This window comes from Leuciscus leuciscus (genome assembly GCF_965113295.1).
Source record: "Leuciscus leuciscus genome assembly, chromosome: 17".
Taxonomy (NCBI): domain Eukaryota; kingdom Metazoa; phylum Chordata; class Actinopteri; order Cypriniformes; family Leuciscidae; genus Leuciscus; species Leuciscus leuciscus.
In genome coordinates this window covers 17,339,746-17,359,957 of record NC_138741.1, presented here as the reverse complement: position 1 = coordinate 17,359,957, position 20,212 = coordinate 17,339,746, and the positions used below count along the sequence as shown (strand labels likewise).

The 20,212-nt window shown below is 35.6% G+C and overlaps 1 protein-coding gene across 5 annotated transcripts in view; it reads left to right on the top strand.

Moving 5' to 3' along the window:
* Positions 1-20,212, top strand: part of arhgef10 (Rho guanine nucleotide exchange factor (GEF) 10) — a 48,671-nt gene that overhangs the window by 16,419 nt on the left and 12,040 nt on the right. For 4 of the 5 annotated variants that reach the window (XM_082143079.1, XM_082143081.1, XM_082143077.1 and 1 more), the window contains 22 exons: positions 805-841; positions 1,066-1,154; positions 1,408-1,464; positions 2,030-2,217; positions 3,508-3,624; positions 4,352-4,463; positions 4,578-4,687; positions 5,509-5,586; positions 5,754-5,933; positions 6,276-6,392; positions 7,165-7,257; positions 7,532-7,702; positions 9,259-9,404; positions 9,562-9,752; positions 13,844-13,959; positions 14,052-14,179; positions 15,636-15,736; positions 16,094-16,215; positions 16,297-16,383; positions 16,880-17,091; positions 17,199-17,356; positions 19,797-19,939. In XM_082143079.1, the coding sequence (XP_081999205.1) occupies positions 805-841; positions 1,066-1,154; positions 1,408-1,464; positions 2,030-2,217; positions 3,508-3,624; positions 4,352-4,463; positions 4,578-4,687; positions 5,509-5,586; positions 5,754-5,933; positions 6,276-6,392; positions 7,165-7,257; positions 7,532-7,702; positions 9,259-9,404; positions 9,562-9,752; positions 13,844-13,959; positions 14,052-14,179; positions 15,636-15,736; positions 16,094-16,215; positions 16,297-16,383; positions 16,880-17,091; positions 17,199-17,356; positions 19,797-19,939 (2,753 nt within the window). The remainder of the gene's footprint in view (positions 1-804; positions 842-1,065; positions 1,155-1,407; positions 1,465-2,029; positions 2,218-3,507; positions 3,625-4,351; positions 4,464-4,577; positions 4,688-5,508; positions 5,587-5,753; positions 5,934-6,275; positions 6,393-7,164; positions 7,258-7,531; positions 7,703-9,258; positions 9,405-9,561; positions 9,753-13,843; positions 13,960-14,051; positions 14,180-15,635; positions 15,737-16,093; positions 16,216-16,296; positions 16,384-16,879; positions 17,092-17,198; positions 17,357-19,796; positions 19,940-20,212) is intronic. The other variant, XM_082143080.1, reaches the window with a different exon arrangement.

Sequence of the window (20,212 nt, the reverse complement as noted above, 5' to 3'; positions counted from 1 at the left end):
ACATGTGCATTCTCAAATGAAATGATGATGAAGAAAGTAATGCAGTGCCAAATGTGTATGTATATATATATATATATATAATACATTCCAACGTCAAAAAGCTTGCTAGGTCCATAAACCTCTATTATAATAAACGAACCTCAGTAGCATAATAAGCGAACAGTTGGAGAGCAATCTTCTCAAATGTATACATATTTCACAAAACCATTCTTGGCAGACATAATTAGTATCTGGTTTTGAAATATATATATATATATATATATATATATATATATATATATATATATATACAGTATATATATATTAACTAAACTTCTACATTTGCATTCTCAAATGAAATTATAATATATATATATATATATATATATATATATATATATATATATATATAAATAACACTGTATATACAATATAGTGTGTGTGTGTGTGTGTGTGTGTGTGTGTGTGTGTGTGTGTGTGTGTGTGTGTGTGTGTGTGTGTGTGTGTGTGTTTTATTACCATTTTAAATTCATATGTATGCACAATTGATAATTATAATTCCAACCATTTAAGCTTTATCCTTTTAGTTTTAAAGTTTTTAGAGTTATGAGAATTATATATTCAGGCAAGTGTGTCCAAACTGCTAGTGTAGGGAGAAAAACAAAAGTATTGGCTTGAATTTTATAGAAGACTCTCAGTAACACATTACTGTCCCCTTGTGGTGTTATGTTTTTCAAGCTGTAAACTTGATCCGATTGGAAGATTTTTGAGACGCAGTTGAATGTTTAACTGTTAATGCATGAACTGTTTTGATGTGTCCTGCAGTGACTGTGGTGGGAGCTGGAAATACCCCAGTGGACAGGTGAGTGAGACCGCACAGATGCAGTGTAGTACTGCTTTACTAAGATGTCTGATGCATATTACTGTCCTTATGTTGTATAAAACATCTTGTATATGAACTACTTTTTGTTTCTGTATTTGTGTGTTGTTGTTGTTGTTGTTGTTGTTGTCAATATTCTGATGCAAACCAATATAGAAATTTGAAGGGAAGTTTGTATATATACCAATTCCAAATGTTTTGTCTAGTGTTTTTAGTGAAGAGTGTCCAGTCATCAGAGAGGAAGATGCTCTTACTAAGTGGGTATCAGACCCAGCAAACACAGCCTGGATGGAGAGTAAGTATAAAATGATAAAATGCTTGGATTTAGATTGTGAATGTATGAATGAAGGCTTGTTTGCTGTGTTCAGCTGTGTTTCCTGTTACTGTAGAGAATCTCAGACATTTCCTTCCTTCTCTCTGAAGAACTGCTCAGCCTTTTTCAGTGGATTCATTGACGCATATTAATGCCCACTGCGCTGTTTTGGCTTGGTTGCACATATGAAATTGTAAGCCATGTGTGTTTGTTTGCATGTTTCTGTTTGTTTTAGGTCCAGATGAAGTGATTTATGATGATGTACCGAGAGAAAACTCTGGATCCACTACAGGTTTAGTATCTGGTCATTTTCTTTATCTTAACTTGCTGTGTGATGCATTTGTTCATGTCTGTTAAGATATTTATTAACCTCTCAGCTAACAGCCAAAATGCAGTGCATGTACAGCCTAATAGGGGTCAGTGTATATGTATGAGTGTGTGTGTGTATATATATATATATATATTACTGTAATATAATAGTTATACTGATATATTACTGTTTACAGTAATTATATTACTGGTATACAATACGTTCATGTTGTGGTTCCACACCACATAGCATATACAGTATTTGTATCTGTTTTGGCCTGCATATTCTTTTTAATAACTACAATTATTAATAATTATATTCAAATTCAGATTAGTTGATAGATCCAGAATTGTATCTGTAAATCCCCCACCCCTGCAGCCTGGCTATGGAAATGTGAGTGAAATGAAAACTGAGAGTAAAATTTGCCCTCTCAGCAATAAGACAGTGTCATGTGACTGACAGCTTTGCTGTTATGGCTGATGACAGTCATGAGGGAATGAATTTGGACACTTTTTTTTGTAAAATGTGAAAACTGTGTGCATGTCAGACCCAGATGAGATGATCTATGATGATGTTGAGTTCGGGGAGGAGGGCGGCAGCAGCTCGCTGGACAACGGCTGGAGCTCCAGTGAGTTTGAGAGCTATGAGGAAGCCAGTGACACAGAGAACGGACATGGAGAGAACGGTCTCCCAGATGCCTTCGTCAGGGGCCGTGCACCCAGCAAGAAAACACATGTGTGTATTTATACTACCACTGTCTCACTCTCATTCTTTCTCTCTTCTTCTTTTTTTCTCTGTAGTATAAAATGCAGCTGTTTCTTTGGTGTGAACACTGTGTCAGTGTAGTCAGATCTGATGTCTGGATCATTTTTTTTTTTTTTACATTTGCCCACACTAATATTTAAAAACAATGAGAAAAGTCTTTAATCTGCCCATAATGGTTTTGGTTTTGTTTGTATGTGTAGGCGCTGATTTAGTAGATGAGGTTTATTTGAGTGAGTGTGTGTATGTGTTTATTTCAAAGTCTGGCCAGGGAATTGGTTTATTTTTGAACTGGCAGAACAAATTTAGAGTCAGATCATTTGAAACCTTTTTTGAGAGAGGGATTTGTAAGAGTTTAAGAGTGTGTATGTGTGTGCGTGTGTGTAAGGTCTAAGATTCATTGTTAGGAAGCGCCCAAAATGAAATTCTTTTAAAGGAATATACAAAGATTTTAACATTTAGAATCATATGTAATATTTATGAATCATATGTCTGGCATGCCATTGTTTGCAACCAACAAAAGTTTTTTCTTATGTCACAATTTTATACTTAATATTACTTAAAATGAATGCTCTGTCAATTCGATTAATTGTGATACATTTTTTATATAATTTTTGTGTGTATATAGTATATATAGTACACACACCTTATATATAGTATTACATTAATTTATATATTTTTTTTTTATTATATATTGTGTGTGTTTTATACTATATATTATTTTATATTATATGTGTGTGTGCACACCTATGTTTGCCAATGTGTGTGTATGTGTATATATATATATATATGAGAGCATGTGTGTATATGTACATACACAGACAAGCATGCACACACAAATATATAATATAATCTACGCACATATTTTATATTATACAAACAAACTTTTGTTAGATGCTATTAATCAGGATTGATCGATTTGATAGCACTACTTAAAATACATAGTTTTTTTTTACATTTATTTTAGAATTAATTTGATTCTTTTGATGTTTATTTATTAATTGTATTAGTTTTTTATGGTAGTGTTTTTAATAGTATTTTTAATATTGGTCATCGACCCATAACAGGGGGGAAATATTATTATAGAAATAATTGTCAAATTATTATTGAAATATTATGGAATTTTATTGTCAGTGCACCCCTGTTATTTTGTATGGTAAACAATAGCATGCCACATAGACATTAAGAATATTAACGGAGTGAGTTTCTAAATCAAGGGAATGATGGAGTTATGCAGTAACTCGTTCTCTGCCCCCTGTTCAGCTGTCTGAAGATCTGACGCGTTTGAAAGAGCACTATGAGAGAAAGATGCGAGATCTCATGGCAAACACAGTGGGAACAGTAGAGCTACAGCAGCTCAAACACAAACACGAGCAGAAGGTAAAAGAACAAGAGCGTGTATGTTAGCCTGACGTCTCTAGAGGTGCTCTCTCTTCTCTGTGCTGGTGGTGGGCTTCTTCTGACCTCCGTCATCCCCACTAAACATATGTTTGCATCTCCATAGATATAGCTGTTGTCATCTGTAGCGACTGAATGTTGTACACATTTTGACCTCATTCATCCTCACTTCATGTGTGGCTTCGCATGTCATTCTGTGTTTAAAATTGTTGGTATATGATTTTTTTTCCCCTCAGTGACTGCCACAGCAGGACACAACATTTATTAAATATTTGAATAAAGGGACTTTGAATCAGAAAAAATCTGTTGAGTTCTGCATGCACAGATTTGCAGTTGCAGTTGTTCTCTTTTTTTATCCATCAGACTTCATGTTCCCTCATCTCTCATTTTACCCATGTGGTGTCTGTGTCGATCTTTTCATTGTGTGTTTATTCACAACATAATTTAGTTAGGATGCATGTTTTTTTGTTGTTTTTTGAGATCCTATGTTCAAGCTGGATAGTTCTTCTCCATGGTGATGGGTTCATCTTGTTAATTCCTATCAAACTGATATGAAAAATCAGGGGTGAATTCACTAAAGAGTTGCTCCGCTTTTGCGTCCGGGTTTTCTGCTCAAAACCTCCATCTTATTCAATAAACATTACACTGTGTAAATTTTTCTGCACAGATTTTGTGAGCTCACTCCTAAATTATGTTGCATGTGCTACAGATGCAGCGGCTTGTAAAAGCAGCTAAAGATGGAACTAAAGATGGTCTGCAAAAAACCAAAGCCGCGGTGAGAAAGGGACGATCTTTCATCCGCACCAGATCTCACTGTTATGGTAAGAGCACAAATAATACAACCTCCAATGTAATGAGTTCACAGAGGATTGTCATCTTGATTAATATGCCTCTTCTGTTTCATTTATTTGATGAATCCATCATTCTTTCCTCAGAGAAGAAACCCAGCTGTTTTGATGAAGAGTCAGATCTGTTCATCGAGGTGGAGTGTTTTAATGTTGACCCAGTGCTGAGACCCGCACCTGATGGGCTTTCTCAACACCAGGTACTTTTTACCAACTTTTAACCAACTTAAAAGTGTGTGTGTTTGTGTGTGTTTGAGTGTGTGCGCGCGTGTGTGTGTGTGTGTGTGTGTGCGTGTGTGTGTGTGTGTGTGTGTGTGTGTGTGTGTGTGTGGTAGTATATATACTACGTACACACAAAAGTTTGTAATCAATAAGGATTTTATTTACTATTAATACTTTTATTCAACAAGGATGCGTTCGATTGATCAAAAGTGACAGCAAAGACTTTTACATTATTATAAAAGATTTCTGTTTCAAACAAATACCATTCTTTCAGATAATCCTGAACAAAATATCACATTCCACATATTATTATCCACATACTATTCCAATATTAGGCAGCACAACTGTTTTCAACATTGATAATAATAAGAAATGTTTCTTAAGCACCAAATCAGCATATTGGAGTAATGGCTGCTAAAATTACGGCTTTTCAATCACAGGAATAAATTACATTTTAAAATGTATTAAAACAGAAAACAGCTATTTTTAATTGTAATAACATTTCAAAATATTATTGTTTTTACAGTATTTTTGCTCAATTAAATGCAGCTTCTTTGCAAAACATTAAAAACATCTTACAGACACCATCAGTAGTGAATGAATTAATCCTTCTGCTTAAAGTTTAGGTTTTGCTTAAAAAGTGTTTGTGCTATATATATATATATATATATATATATATATATATATATATATATATATATATGTTTATGTTTTGTTTATTTAATGTGCAGACGTTCATACATTTTCTGAGTGTGACTGAAGTGCCCTTGTACATTTGTTTTTGTGTGTGCATGAACAGGTGATGAGGAGATGCATTCTGGAGATGATTCTAGAGAGTGAGAAGAACTATCTGGAAGCTCTGAAGAGAATTTTAGAGGTTTACTATTTTTGTCTGTTTGACCTGTGCTGCTTTACATTGCAGTGGAGAATTTGTTTTTAAATGCATTATAATTTAAAACCTTTTGTCATTTGACTGTCTGCACATATTCATCATCCAATAATGTAAAAAAAAAAACATAACATAAAAATCTTTGCACATAACAGCAATATGAGAAACCACTGGTAGAGATTGAGCCTCGGTTACTGAGCGACCGCAAGCTTAAGGTGGTGTTTTATCGGATTCGGGAGATCTTGCAGTGCCATGCCCTGTTCCAGATGGCGCTGGCCAGTCGTGTGTCTGACTGGGACGAGCTGGAGATGATTGGAGATGTGTTTGTAGCGTCGGTGAGATATCTGATTTTATGATTTAATTGATTTGTTGTGGGAGGACATACACTGATCATCTTGAAGATTCAGTTACTTTTTCAAGTTTTAGAGTTTGAGTTTTAATGCGTCTATTTCTAAGCGAAAACAACTGCAATGCCTCTAAAGTCTTAAATCCTAAACTTTTATGTTTTTTACATGTACAAACCTTCTCCACCCTTAACCATCTGTTGTTAGGTTATGTGTGTTTCCAAGTAATCTTCAACAGTAAAAAACCTATAGTTCATGAGAGAAATTATCCCATTTAAAAGTACCATGGTTTCCACTCTTATATTTGTGCCGTCACCTCTGTCTCTTCTGCAGTTTTCTAAGTCTATGGTGTTGGACGCTTACAGTGAGTATGTGAATAACTTCAGCTTGGCGATGGGAGTGGTGCGGAAGGCGTGTGCATCTAAGCCCTGTTTCCTCGACTTTCTCAAGGTTAGACATCCCAAAAGAGTCCAGAATGTTCCTGTGGTGCAGTAATTACATGTCAAACAGTTTTGCACTTTTCTGTTATGTAATTCATAATGATAAGTTTTAAACCTTATTTAGATGATGATCTAAATCCTAAAAAAGACAGAATTAAAATAAATATCCAAAATCGGCCAATGTGGTGGCAAAATATGATGATGATGATCTCAATGGTGAATTTACACATTCAGGTCAAATGCTCATCAAAAGTGGGTGCTGGCAGTGTTTGACTGGATTGCAAAAATAACAACTACTCAGTGTAAATGTAATATTGTTCCTTTAAACAATAAATCAGTGTGATCAAAAAGTAAAAATTTGGCAAGGATGCGTTAAATTGATCAAAAGTGATAGTAAAAGCATTTACATTGTTACAAAAAATTTAATAAATAACTTTTAATTAATCGAAGAATCTTGAAAAATGCTTCACCTTTCCCATAAATATATTAAGCGGCACAAGTGTTTTCACAATTGATAATAATAAGAAATGTTACTTCAGCAACAAATCAGCATATTAGAATGATTGCTGAAGGATCATGTGACACTGAAGACTGGAGTAATGATGCTGAAAATTCAGCTTTGCATCACAGGAATAATTACATTTAGAAAAGCATTATTTTAAATAATAAGAATAATAATTCACAATATTTCTGTTTGTACTGTATTTTTGATCAAATAAGTGCAGCTTTGGTAAGCAGAAAAAGCTCCAAGATTATTCATGCTGTTTGTGTTATGTTCACAGCACCGTCAGGAGACTAACAAAGACCATCTGACCCTCTATGGACTGATGATGAAGCCTATTCAACGGTTCCCTCAGTTTATACTGCTGTTGCAAGTGCGTCTTACCTCACACGCTCTTTCAGTACTGTTAATATTAAGAAATAACATGTGCTCCAGTTACACTCATTGCAAAAAAAAATATCTTGACATCTCCTGAAGAGGGCGCCTCTTTCTTTCTCATCCACATCACATCAAGAGTCACTTTCATGTAGTTCATGAACTCGCAAAAAAGGCAAAACTTTCATTGACGATTAGGTTTTCATTCACTCCATTTTTCTTTTTTTGTAATTTTCACAGGCTACTATAACATCTTCTGCATCTCTTTGTAGGACATGTTAAAAAACACACCAGTGGGCCATCCCGATCGTCTTCCGCTTCAGATGGCTCTCACTGAACTGGAAACGCTTGCCGAAAAATTAAACGAGAGGAAAAGAGAAGCCGACCAGCGCTGTGAGATCAGACACATTGCTAAGGCTATGAATGAACATTACCTCAACAAGGTACTGCAGCCCCTCTGCTGAATGATCGCAGTTGTACACCTCAAACCCGTTGTATGAACGTGTGGGTGCTTAGTCAAATATGTCATTTGACATTTGGGAGTTTCACACAGCGCAGTTAAACCTAGAGTGTGTCTGAGCCCTGCTGTCACTCATATGAAGTCAGTACTGAGCCAATACTGTAAACAGAACCAGCTTGAACAGTCCACACCATCTGGGGCTCTGATATATTTTGCTTAACTTTGCACTCTTTGACTGCTTGCTCTTTCTTGTGGATGGATAGATGTTTTTTTTATTCTCTAAATATACTTACAGTAAGTTTAATTTCCATCTAACATAAGGTATGAAACGCATTTTGGATTTTAGATAGACAAAATGGCATCCAGTGATTTTTGTTAAACTACAGTTATACCCATGAGGAGCACATACATGACACATGCTCTCCTAAAGCTAATAAAGGCTTTAATCAACTATTAACCAGCAGCTTCAAGAACCAACACTGGAGTAAAACAAAAAGATATGTCATATATCAGACTATTTTAGATTACATACATTTCAACAGTTAGGGGTTAGCAAGTTTTTTTTTTTACTTTTTTTTAAAAGAAATTAATACTTTTATTCAGAGTGCATTAAATTGATCGAAATTGACATTAATTGACATTAAAACATTTATAATGTTAGAAAAGGTTTAATTTTCAAATGAATACTTTTCTTTTGACCTTCTATTCATCAAAGAATTCTTAAATATTATCAGGTTTCTGCAAAAATATTAAGCAGCACAACTGATTTCTGAAGGATCATGTGACACTGAAGATTAGAGTAAAGGCTGCTGAAAAGTCAGCTTTGCCATTGTATGATTGAATTACTTATTTTAAAATATTATTTAAATATATTTCACAGTATTACTGTTTTACTGCAATTTCGATCAAATAAATGCAGCCATAAAATACCTCTTTCAAAAACATTGTTTCAAAAATTGGTAAATGGGGGAATATTAATCAAACAATAATACTGAAAACATGTATCTCTCTTCGCTGAATAATTTTAGCTTCAATAAAACAATAAACAATACAGTGAATGGTTCAATTTATTTACAAGCCTGCTTCTTAGTTAAATTCTGACACCTCTGAATCTGTATTGATGTATCATATGTAATAATCACTCAGTGGAGGGGGGAATATTTTTTCTTAGGCTAAGAATGAATTCATAAAAATGGAAAGTAGAAAAAAAATAGATAGCTTCTGTTGCAAATGGATTAAAACACTTCTGTGGCCTGTTTTAGCTAATAATATAACATTATGAATATTTCATAATGAAATAATAAGTAGATGTATTTAGCATATTTTACTGTCCATTTTATTCCCCTCAAATCATCCCGCAGTCCATATTGGACAAATATGTGTGTGGTCAGGGTCAACTGATGAGTGACTGTGACAAAGTAGGACCCTTAAATATTTAATCCCCAGCTCAACCCTTTTATTGCTGTTTCTGCTTCTCTCTCCATTCATCTCTCTCTCTCTCTCTCTCTCTCTCTCTCTCTCTCTCTCTCTCTCTCTCAGCTGCTAAGCAGCGGCAGTCGTTATCTGATTTGTTCTGATGATGTGGTGGAAACAGTTTATAATGATCGTGGGGAGATCATTAAGACTAAAGAACGCCGAGTCTTTCTTCTGAATGATGTTCTCATGTGTGCCACCCCCAACCAGCGGTATGACCATTATACATTATCTGCAATAACTGTCAGTCTAAACTGTTTAGCACAGCATCACTCAGAAAACATCTAGTCCTGGATATTTAGAGTTAAACCTTCTTCCTCCACACAAATCCCTCCTCCATCTGAGTAAACCAGTGTTTCTCTCCTCCAGCCCCTCTCAAGATGGTGTGAGTGTGGGAGCTGGAGGTGAAGGTGTTCCCTCAGGACAGCGCTTCCTGCTCAAGTGGAGTGTGCCTTTGAGTTTTGTGGAAGTCGTGGAGTTTGGCTCCAGTGAAGAGATGGGCGACTCCAGATTTCCCCCCTTGCACTCAGGAGATAAAGTCGTCATCAATGCTAAACCTAGTAAGTTCTTGTTATACACACAAAAATATGTATTCAAAAACATCTACTCTGCGCCAGATTTCCGTAGTAACTAAAAATCTGTCTGAATCTGGGTGCAAAGAGTTATTTTCAGGTATTACTGGAGGTCGAGGTCAAATGGTGGTTCAGGTTCTGGGTTAAAAACTCACATTTTTCACATTCAAGCACTTGCTGCCCTTGCGGAATGAAAATATATTTCCCATATATGAATGATCAATATATGAAATGGTTTAACGGTATATTTGAAAATATACAGAATAATATATTATGTTACTATATTACAATATATTGAATAATACATAAGGAATTGCCGCCTTTCATTAATTGAAAAATATGTGACAATATATTTACTGCATGTGTAACACTGCAGATATATGTATTCATGCTACATAATCACAGATATATAATGTATTATATTTCTTATATTTTTTAATTATCTACATTATAAATGTAAAAAATTTTCAAGCTAGTTGTCTAAAGCACAAGCACACCTGCATGTACTAAAGTATTTAACCTAGAGACTATCACTGTGCTGAGGAGTGCTCAACCATTACGATTAAAATATAGTAATTATAGTAATTATAGTCTTAAAGGTCTTCGGCCAATCGTCAACTTCACCACAGGTTCTACTCTTTAGGACAATGGTAACCCCAAAAACTCAGACATACCAGAAAACATTTTTAATTAAAACAATAGAGCATTAAACACTAACAGATTTAACAGATTCCTCGTATATTAATATTGAGCAAAACACATTAAATAACACTTAATTTTAACATTTGCTCTCCTTTAACAGTCAGAAGCAAAGCATGCTGGGAACTAGAAATATGTTGTAACTCATTCCTTGAATGTGTGTGTGTGTGTATATATATGTGTGAACATGCGTTCACATTTATATGGGAACATGTATGTGCAATATATGTACACATTAAAGGATCAAACTTTGTGAATATTACATGTAATGCTATTTTTGTATTCATTTATAAATATTTGGTCAATGCATATATTGCAGTATATTGAAAAATATAAGCATTAGTTTCCTATATATGGAAATGTATTATGTAATATATCGCATTATATTTTGCAGTATATTCCCATATATTTTTGTTCCGTAAGTGTGGGCCATAAACTACAGAGCTTATGGTCCATCTACTACAGAGATCACCACCAAGACCACCGACTGTGTCCTTAAATGAGGCTCTCCAGATGAAATATCGCTGTCGCTGTTGTGTGCTGGAAGTTGTTTTGGATATAAATGTCTGCTTGATTCAAAAATAATCAAACAACTTAACATAGCCAAGTGATTGAAGCAATAGGAGGAAGTGCTCAGAGAGATATCCATTCTGCACCACCCTTAAGCAACAATACACTCGTGTTATTTTTAATGCATGAGCAGAGATGTGACATTTAAAAAACCTCACAATTATTCAGAAAAATACATGGTCAGATTTCTGACACATCCAGATAAAGTTTCCATGGAAAATATGACACTGAAAACACTGGTGTTAGACACTGTTTACAGTGCTTTCCAGACAGTGTCACATCTGACAAAATCGTCATCGAAGTCTGGCTTTTAATGTTAGATCTTAAAAATGAATTATTGATGGAAATATGTCAGGAGAACGGGAAAGACCGAGATAACTAGAGAGAGAGCAAGAGAGATGGGGATAGGGAGAGGAAAAGATAATAGAGAGAACCCAAAAGCTTTCTGCTTAAAGAAGGGATGTTATACACAACATTTCTCCTCATTATACCTAGCAAAACAGGATTCTTTGAAATGTTCGCCTAGCTAGCGGTAGTGCTGTGCTAGTCAGCTAAAAGTCGTCTGTTTTAGTAAATTGCCTGTTTCCTCAGGGATTTCAGACAGAGTTGTTTTAAAAATGTCTGCTGTCTCACCCCCTGCTGTTCCAGCGCATCTGTAAATATGGGTTTTAATGCAATGCATGATGAATATTCATAATGTTGTCCTGATTTACAGAGATCTATTTTTGGGGGATTTTAGCAGCTGTTATAGACTCCAATGCAGAAAACGCAGAATAATAATAAAACAACCCTTCAGTGCTTGACCCCTAATGACACATCGATGCTTTTCAAAATCATCTGCCGTTGAGGACGTCTTTTCTCTCCGCGGAGGCAGTCTGCTAGCTGTTTTTGTGGTTTGAAGGAAACAGGTCACACTGACTCATGAAGCTGAACAAAAGAGGAAAGACTGTTTTTCCTGTTTCACTGCGTCTGCTCTATTCAGCACAGCTGAGGTGACAAAAGAAGGGACTCCGGTGGGATTTTACAAGACATTATGCAAAAAACCCACACTGTAGAAGTAATTCAGTTCTGTAATTCTCAACTGAATGCTAGTTTAACTTTTACAGTTTTAGACAGATGAAACGCACCGAACTCTCTGTGCCGTTCCTCTAATGTTGGAAGATAGAAAAATCACTTTTCAGCGTGGTCGAAAAAGACTGGTGTTGTCTCTATGGTTACTGAAAACACATTCTGTGTGCAGGAGCTGCTCTGATTCAAACTAGAGCACTGAATCAAGAGCTCTTGCATTCCCAGCCCCTTTCTTTCTTTATTCTCTCTCGTTTTACTTTTCCTATTCTAATTAACCATGGAGAATAAAGCTGCCAAGAGTGATGTCACTGTTGGAAACTCTGTGAAAAAGTTTCAGAGAAGTTCCAGAGCACCATTTTACATGTATTCATTTTGCAGAAATTTTATTCAAATTGAGAATGTTTAAATGTTCTGTCTAGTTTTCTAGTTAAGTTTATTAGTATGTAAGACTGAATTAAGTGCTTAAGTACCACCTTAGTCTTTGTCAATGTTATTTTAGAATTATTTATATACTATTATAGTGTTATTAATATTTTGAATTAGCTTTTATTTTTATATTTTCAGTTTTCATTTTAATTTTAGTTTAAGTTTAGTAATCTTATCTTCTTAGTTTTTTTATATTTTTATATAGCATTGATTGTTTTTATTATTAGTCATTTTTTTTAAGTTTAAGTTTTTCGTCTAATATTTATTTATTTCAGTTTACTGAAAGCAGTTTTCAGAAAGGTTTGGTTTTAGTTTACGGTTTTTGAGCACAAGGAGTTAGTTTTGTCCTCTTTTAGAAAACTTTGACATTAGGGAGAATAAAACATCCTTTTTCCCCCCTACACATCTTTAAGCACCTCTTCAAAGGATAAATGTTGTATACTTGCAGAGCCTGACACTTCTGAACAAACGTAAACACACAAACGCAGCCAAATACAGACTGTGTGTGTTCTTATATTGACACAGAGTCTATGGCTGCCCCTGCGTCCTGAGCCTCCTGAGCCTCATGTCTCATGTTTCTTTAGTGTATCCATGCTAAAGCAACCTGAAACTCACAAAAAAACCTTGCTTATGTTTGTCCTCCTGCATGCTGATGTACTGCCAGACATTATTGGACTCATTTAGATGGTCTTCATAGAACACTGTCTAATGGCAACATTATTTTGATATATTTATTAGCGAACATGTCACATCAGTTACTTCAAAATGCTTACAAATGTTTTTAATTTAGTTTAGAAAATTTGTGTATATGTGAGACTCCCATTTTACTTCAGCTTAACCTAAAAGAAAATACACTCTTTTTGTCCTGTTCCCCCTCACTCTCTACTCAACATTTCTGTCTCTCTCTCTCTCTCTCTCTCTCTCTCTCTCTCTCTCTCTCTCTCTCTCTCTCTCTCTCTCTCTCTCTCTCTCTCTCTCTCTCTCTCTCTCTCTCTCTCTCTCTCTCTCTCTCTCTCTCTCTTTATCTTGAAAGAGCAGAGCAGCACAAAGCAGTCTATTGTATGGGACACAATTTGGGAGATAGTCAGATCCACACAGGACAGTCTTTATGACTCTAATTTGATCAATTGTTTAATGATTCACTGTATAATATGAATCAGTTATAACTGTAATGCTCAAAGCTAGTAAAGTAGAAAATGGAGCCAAACTAAACAAATAGTACTGTGATGGTGATATTTTATAAGCTGGATAAAATCCTCAGATGATGATCAACACTACTTTTACTTTAACTTCAATCGGTTTTGTCTCATTTGCAGATAAATTGTATATGGGTCCAGGGCAGCTGTACCAGGACCTACAGAACCTGATCCATGACCTGAGTTTGGTGAACCAGATCTCTACCATGATCAGCAGTCTGAAGGGGAACTATCAGGTGAGGTGTTCATTTCACTGTTTTGCTGAAACCAGGATGCACGCAGTTCTTGCCACTTATATCAATTTAACACACTCTCTCTCTCCCTCCAGAATGTTAATGGGACAGTTGCTCAGGATTGGGTTTCAGGTCTCCAGCGACTCATTTTAAAGAAAGAGGAGGAGATTCGTGCAGCTGATCGCTGTAGAATACAACTACAGTTACCAGGGAAGCAAGACAAGTATGTGTGACCTCAGCTTGACCCTTCATACACTACCATCCAAAAGTTTGGGGTTGATACATTATTTTTTTTTTACGTTCACGAAAGAAGTCTCTTATATTCACCAAGGCTGCATTTACTTGATTAAAAATACAGTCAAAACAGTAATGATGTGAAATGTTATTAACATTTTTAAATAACTGTTTTCTATTTTAATATATTTTTATAATGTAATTTGTTTCTTGTGATGGCACAGCTGAATTTTACTGGGTCCTAATGCCCCAGTATAGTGATGGGGACACTATACTGTCAAAAAGCACTGTTCTTTGGATGAGACGTTAAAAATCCCAGGATGTCCTTCGAAAAAGAGGGGTTTAACCCCATTGGCCTCTGTCCATCATCATGGCCTCCTAATCATCCCCATATACTGATTGGCTTTATCACGGTCTCCACCAATAAGCTGAAGTAAAATCAGTAATATTGCTGAATATTAAGTTTTAATGTATTTAGTATTTATTGGGATCTATTGGTTTCTGCATTGCTGAATTTATGCATACAAGACACAAATTAAAGTATTAATGTTTTTAATAGTGTGCATTATCATGTGCATATGTAAATGTTAGGGGGCATTTTTATTATTATTATTATTATTATTATTATTATTAATTAGGGTGCACAAATATGCCAAAAGAGATTTATTTAGGCTTCTTAATTCACTTCTTAAAACCGTGGAGCTCAGGCATTTAAATGATCAAACTTTAAATGATGACTTTATGTGGTTTAAGAATGACCTCAAATCCCTAATCAGACCCCAAAGAAATATTGTGCTGTTATTATCCTCCTCCTGTGGATCAGAGGCTTTGTAGTGTGCAGTTGTCACAAACATACGCACACACCGATTATTTGTCACTGTATGCTTGGATTTTAGTGTCTGGATTATAGGAGTATCTTTAGACTCCCAGCTGTCAAACTAATCTCTCTGATAACATAAATCTCTCTCACACACTGTGACTGCTGGAAAATGCATGCAATTGACTTTTTTTGTTGAGTTTGTGGTGGGAGTGGTCTGGATTACATGACCTCACTCTTACGCTTTTGGTTGTTATCTATTATTTATATCTACACTATGAAGTTGTGTAGACAGTTAAAAAGACTCTTCGAAAGTCATATAAATATAAATTCATTGCCAATTTAAAAATATGGAAAAGTTATAAATTCTGTGGTCTGTTGATTTAGTATTGAAACTGGCCAATTGTTAAATCATATCCTGCAATGTTACCTTATAAACCGTAAGGGACCCTGTCTGTTTCTCCAGCTGTCTGACCAGCTGAATCCATGCTGAGATATTTAGACTGCCCAGGAGATTTGTATACCGCCTAATACATGTCCTGTGAATCTAGACAAACATGTATTGTTTCTATTGTGAAAGCTTTACCTGAGAAAAATCTGAACTTTGTTTGTGATTTTCACTTTTCAGGTACGGTAGACCCACGTTCTTCACTGCGGTCTTTAACACTTTCAGTCCATCCATCAAGCAAGCTTGGATCAGTAATCTGCAGATGGCTAAATTGGCTCTACGTACGTGTCATTTCCTGTCTCCATGTTCTGTCTTTGTCTTTTACTCTTCTATAATTATAGATCTAGGGCTTAAAAGCCCTAAAAACTGCTTCAAAAACGTCTGAAAATACATTTAAACATATCTTAATATGATGTTCCCAACATATTTTCTAAATAAACGTGTTCGTAAAATATTAAAAAAATTGTGCCATCTGGATTCATATTGTTCAGCGTGTGAATCATCGCTCAGCTGAGCCAGAACTGAAAGTTCAGTACAGACAAATGGATTATAATACTGGCAACTGGAGGACACATATGGGAATATCATTGGTTTGTAGAATCTGAGGAATGCTTCACTAATGTAATGTTTTTGTACAGAGGAAGACAACATCCAAGGCTGGTTTTGTGCTGAAGATGATGGTAATCAAATGAGGAAGCAGAACCATCCTCTCTTACTCAGACAGATGGCTGTGGTCATGTCCAAACTACAGGAGTTCAAGGTGACACACAATGTCTACATTATCATTATTGCTCATAATAACAAAAATGGTTTAAATGAAACCAATATGTATTTGTGTTAGGTGGAGTGTGCAGTTCACAACCCAGAGCCTCACGTGAACACTGACAGCACTGCGGATCTGCCTGTTATGGGTCATGGATGTGTGTGGGTGAGTCGGGAGACAATTTACAGTCTAAACATCAAATTCTTGTATATTAAATCAGTCCAGCTTCCTTATTAGAGTCCACTATGGAGCAAATCTGTCAGTCTGGTGTGTGTGTATGTTTGTTGCCAAATTGTACTTGACCTGAAAGTTTTTTTTAAAATCATTTTTAAAGAAGTTTTGAAGTCTAAAAGCATCATCAAACACTGTTCTGTGTGGGCAGTGAGAGTGCAAGGTTGCATTAGAGGCTTTTATGCTGTAGGTTTTTGTATAGAAAGTCGTAAAACATTCCCTTTTCTAAGACGCGTAAGAGCCTACAGTGATGAGCTGCACTCCTTTAAGTGTCCCATCAATCTGAGATTTTTTATTTATTTTGCCTCTGGAAAAAGCCTCAGATTTTAGCACTCATATCAGTTTTGTTTAGCAGTTCAGCAGTTCAGCAGGACAATGAATAGTTTTTACTGGGGTGTAGATTCTGAAATCAACTTCTCTTTCTTTTCAGGTGGCCAGCTGCACCAATCACATGGGTCAGGTCTCCATTGTGGCGTTGCAGAACTCAAATCCCAAAGTGACAGAGTGTTTTAATGTGGAGTCGCGTATTCTCTGCATGACGTTTGTGCCTCTGGATGAGCCCGTGGAAAACGGAGAGGGAAAGCCTGAGGATCGGAAAGCCAATGACACACCGACTGTGTGCTTGGGCATGGAGGAAGGCAGGTGTGTACATCATCCAAAACATCCACAAACACCATATAGGTGTGATGCCCTCCATTGTCTTGTGATGCTCAGTCTATTAATCTGATAAAATTATGTTTTCTTTTTAGTATATCTGTGTATAAGAGCAGCCAACGCGCTAAGAAGGTTCGTCTGCAGCACTTCTTCTCCCCTGATAAGTCCAGCGTCACGTGTCTAGTGTACAAGAGTGGGTGTCTGTATGCAGGCCTGGTCAGCGGTTCTCTGGTCGTCTTCTCCAGGGCAGATGGTAAGGAGTTTCTTTCTGCTGTGATTGCTGTATGAATCTTGATAAGGGGTATAAATGTTGAAAATTTGGTTGAATGCTTTTTTTTTTTGCCATTAGGAAAAGTAAAAAACCCAGTATGGGTTGCTGGTGTGCTTCTTGACTAGCTTAATCAGCAAGGCTTTCTTGATCAACCAGCTAAAGCTACGTTTTGCTGGTTAATAGCATGGCTATGCCATTTAATAACCAGAAAATAATAAACCAGCCTTCAGAATTCATGCTGATATAAGTTGGTGTCAGCGGGGAGTGCTCTGGAAAGTTCTCAAGGAAAGCGAGACGTTTAAAAATATTTTACCCCATCTCTCATTAATTCTTTCCACAGCTGTTTTTCTCTCTGGAAAGCTCATATTCCATTTCACTCTCACTCCAGTTTTCTGCTGCCAGAGACACAGATATTTAATAAATATGTTTGGGTTACTGTGTAATACTCTGATTAATTGTATTTAATGGACTTGGTAATGTTGTTTTAGGATTAGCCATATAACTTACAATGAGCAGTGTTTTTATATATATATATATATATATGTATATATATATATATATAATTTTGAGCGTGATGTAACTTTTATACAACACTATTAAACTAGAAGTTAATATTGAGTAATTTGCATTATTCATAATTCGTTATTGCCCATTACTTTGTTCTATTGTAAAAAAAAAAAAAAAAGTTGCTGCCTTAAACATCCAAGTTGATTGTACTTTAAAAAAAAAGTCATTTCAACTTCAATTAAATTAAATTGACTTAAAAAAGAGTTGAATCTTGTATAACTGTGTGATAACTTATGTTGTCATAACTTATTTATCATACAATTTTTTACTGTGGTGAAAACAGTTACAAATGAGGTTAACACTGTTGGAACACATGTATTATTACAGTATATACAGTATATAATGTTGAAAAGTCAGTCTTTTTTAAAAATAAATTTAAACTTTTTTTCAGCAGTCGCATTACAGTAAATTGGTCAAAAGTGACCGTAAAGACATTTTCTTATAATGTTACATTACAAAACATTTATATTTTAAATAAATGTTGTTTCTTTGAACTTTCTATTCATCAAAGAATCCTAATTTTTTTATCGGTTTCCACAAAAAATATGAAGCAACTGATTAAGCAATATTAAAACTGTTTTCAACATTGATAATAAGGAGAAATGTTTCTTGAACACCAAATCAGCATGTATAAAAACAGCTAATTTGTACAGAAATACTGCATATAAAAATAGTTAGTGTGCTTTTTAGTGTCCTCTGTAATAACTAATGTAATGTAATACTTTACTCACAGGATGAGTAATTTCGGAAATGCTGCACAGTTTCAGATGAACACAGTTACACAATGATATTTTCGTCCGGCAGAAGCATTATCAGATTATGAAGGTTGTGTTTTGAATTAAACTATGTCTTTGTTTACATTTTACTAATCCAGCTGAATATAGAATGACTAGGCATTTGATCAGTAGAATGTATGTCCTCATTAAAACACTTATTTTCCTCTTACATCACTCCTCATCACAAGTGTATTTGAATCAGAGCAAGAGACAGAGCGGGAATGCTGTGTAGGCGCTGGTGTTATGTAACTCTCTTGAGGCAAACAAGCTGAATAAAGATCCACTCAAATACACTGGAGGGTGGGATGATACAGGCAGAAACAGATGCTGGCTATCAGTGATTTGTGGAGATTATTATGGGTCAGTGTAAATGATATCCAACATGTTTAATATTACTGTTTTACTGTATTACTTTTTGATCAAATAAATGTAGGCTTTGTGAGAATTTTCTTTTAAAAACGTTAAAAAAACACCCACAAACTTTTGAATGATAGTGTCACATTGCACAGCGACTGTTGCCACTTTTCGCCCATCTGTCTTTAATAAAAATTATTTAACTTATAAATATCCTATGTGTTAATTGATTGCCATTATTTTATCCATTTTATATTTACACTTCAGTCTATTGCATTAAAAGCAGCTGAATCAGCTTACTTTGGATGTCAGAATAAAGAGGTTCACAGGTACCAGCTCCAAAAAAAGATGATCCAACACAATTTTGATGGAAAAGTGGTACTAGTAAAGTACTTTTCTTTCACCTCAATGATTGTCAGGTCTCTCTTCAATCGTGCCATTGTGAATTAAACAAACACTCAACACGCCTCCATTCTGCTCTCTGAATGCTGTGAGGTCATTATATTTCTGCAGGAAACCCACACACACAGTGTGGGTGAGGAACACAGGATGTAGTATCTGCCCTACCCTTTGTGTGTCAAACATCACTGTAACCTTTAACCTGATTTCTTTCTCACACAAAATCTCTCACGTTCAATGTTCACAAGCCCTTATCTTCTCTTTGCATTTATAAACAGTAATATCTGAGGTTCAGATTGTTTTCATGTCTTTTCTCGCCCTCACAGACGGTTCCTGGGTCGAGTCAGGGGCCCGTGTGCTGAAGTTGGGAGTGTTGCCGGTTAAAGCCCTGCTGGTGGTGGGTGAACACGTCTGGGCCTCATCAGGAGGGCAGATCTTCATCATCAGCACACAGACACACACTGTGGAGGTAGTACAGCACTTTACACACATTTCTGCACACCTGTTTTGATCAGCGTTTCTACTGAGACGAAGTTTTTGTTCAGCAAACAGTGGTACAGTCTACCATAATCCCTTTCTTACTATAAAATCCAAATATCTGTAGGACTTCATTCTGTTAGGCATATTTTACTGGAAACACCAGTCAAAAAAAGTCAACATAAGAAAAAGGTTCTGAATGACAATAGGCTATTATTTGCATATTTAGAGATATGTGTGGGTCTATATTTTTGTGACCTAAAGC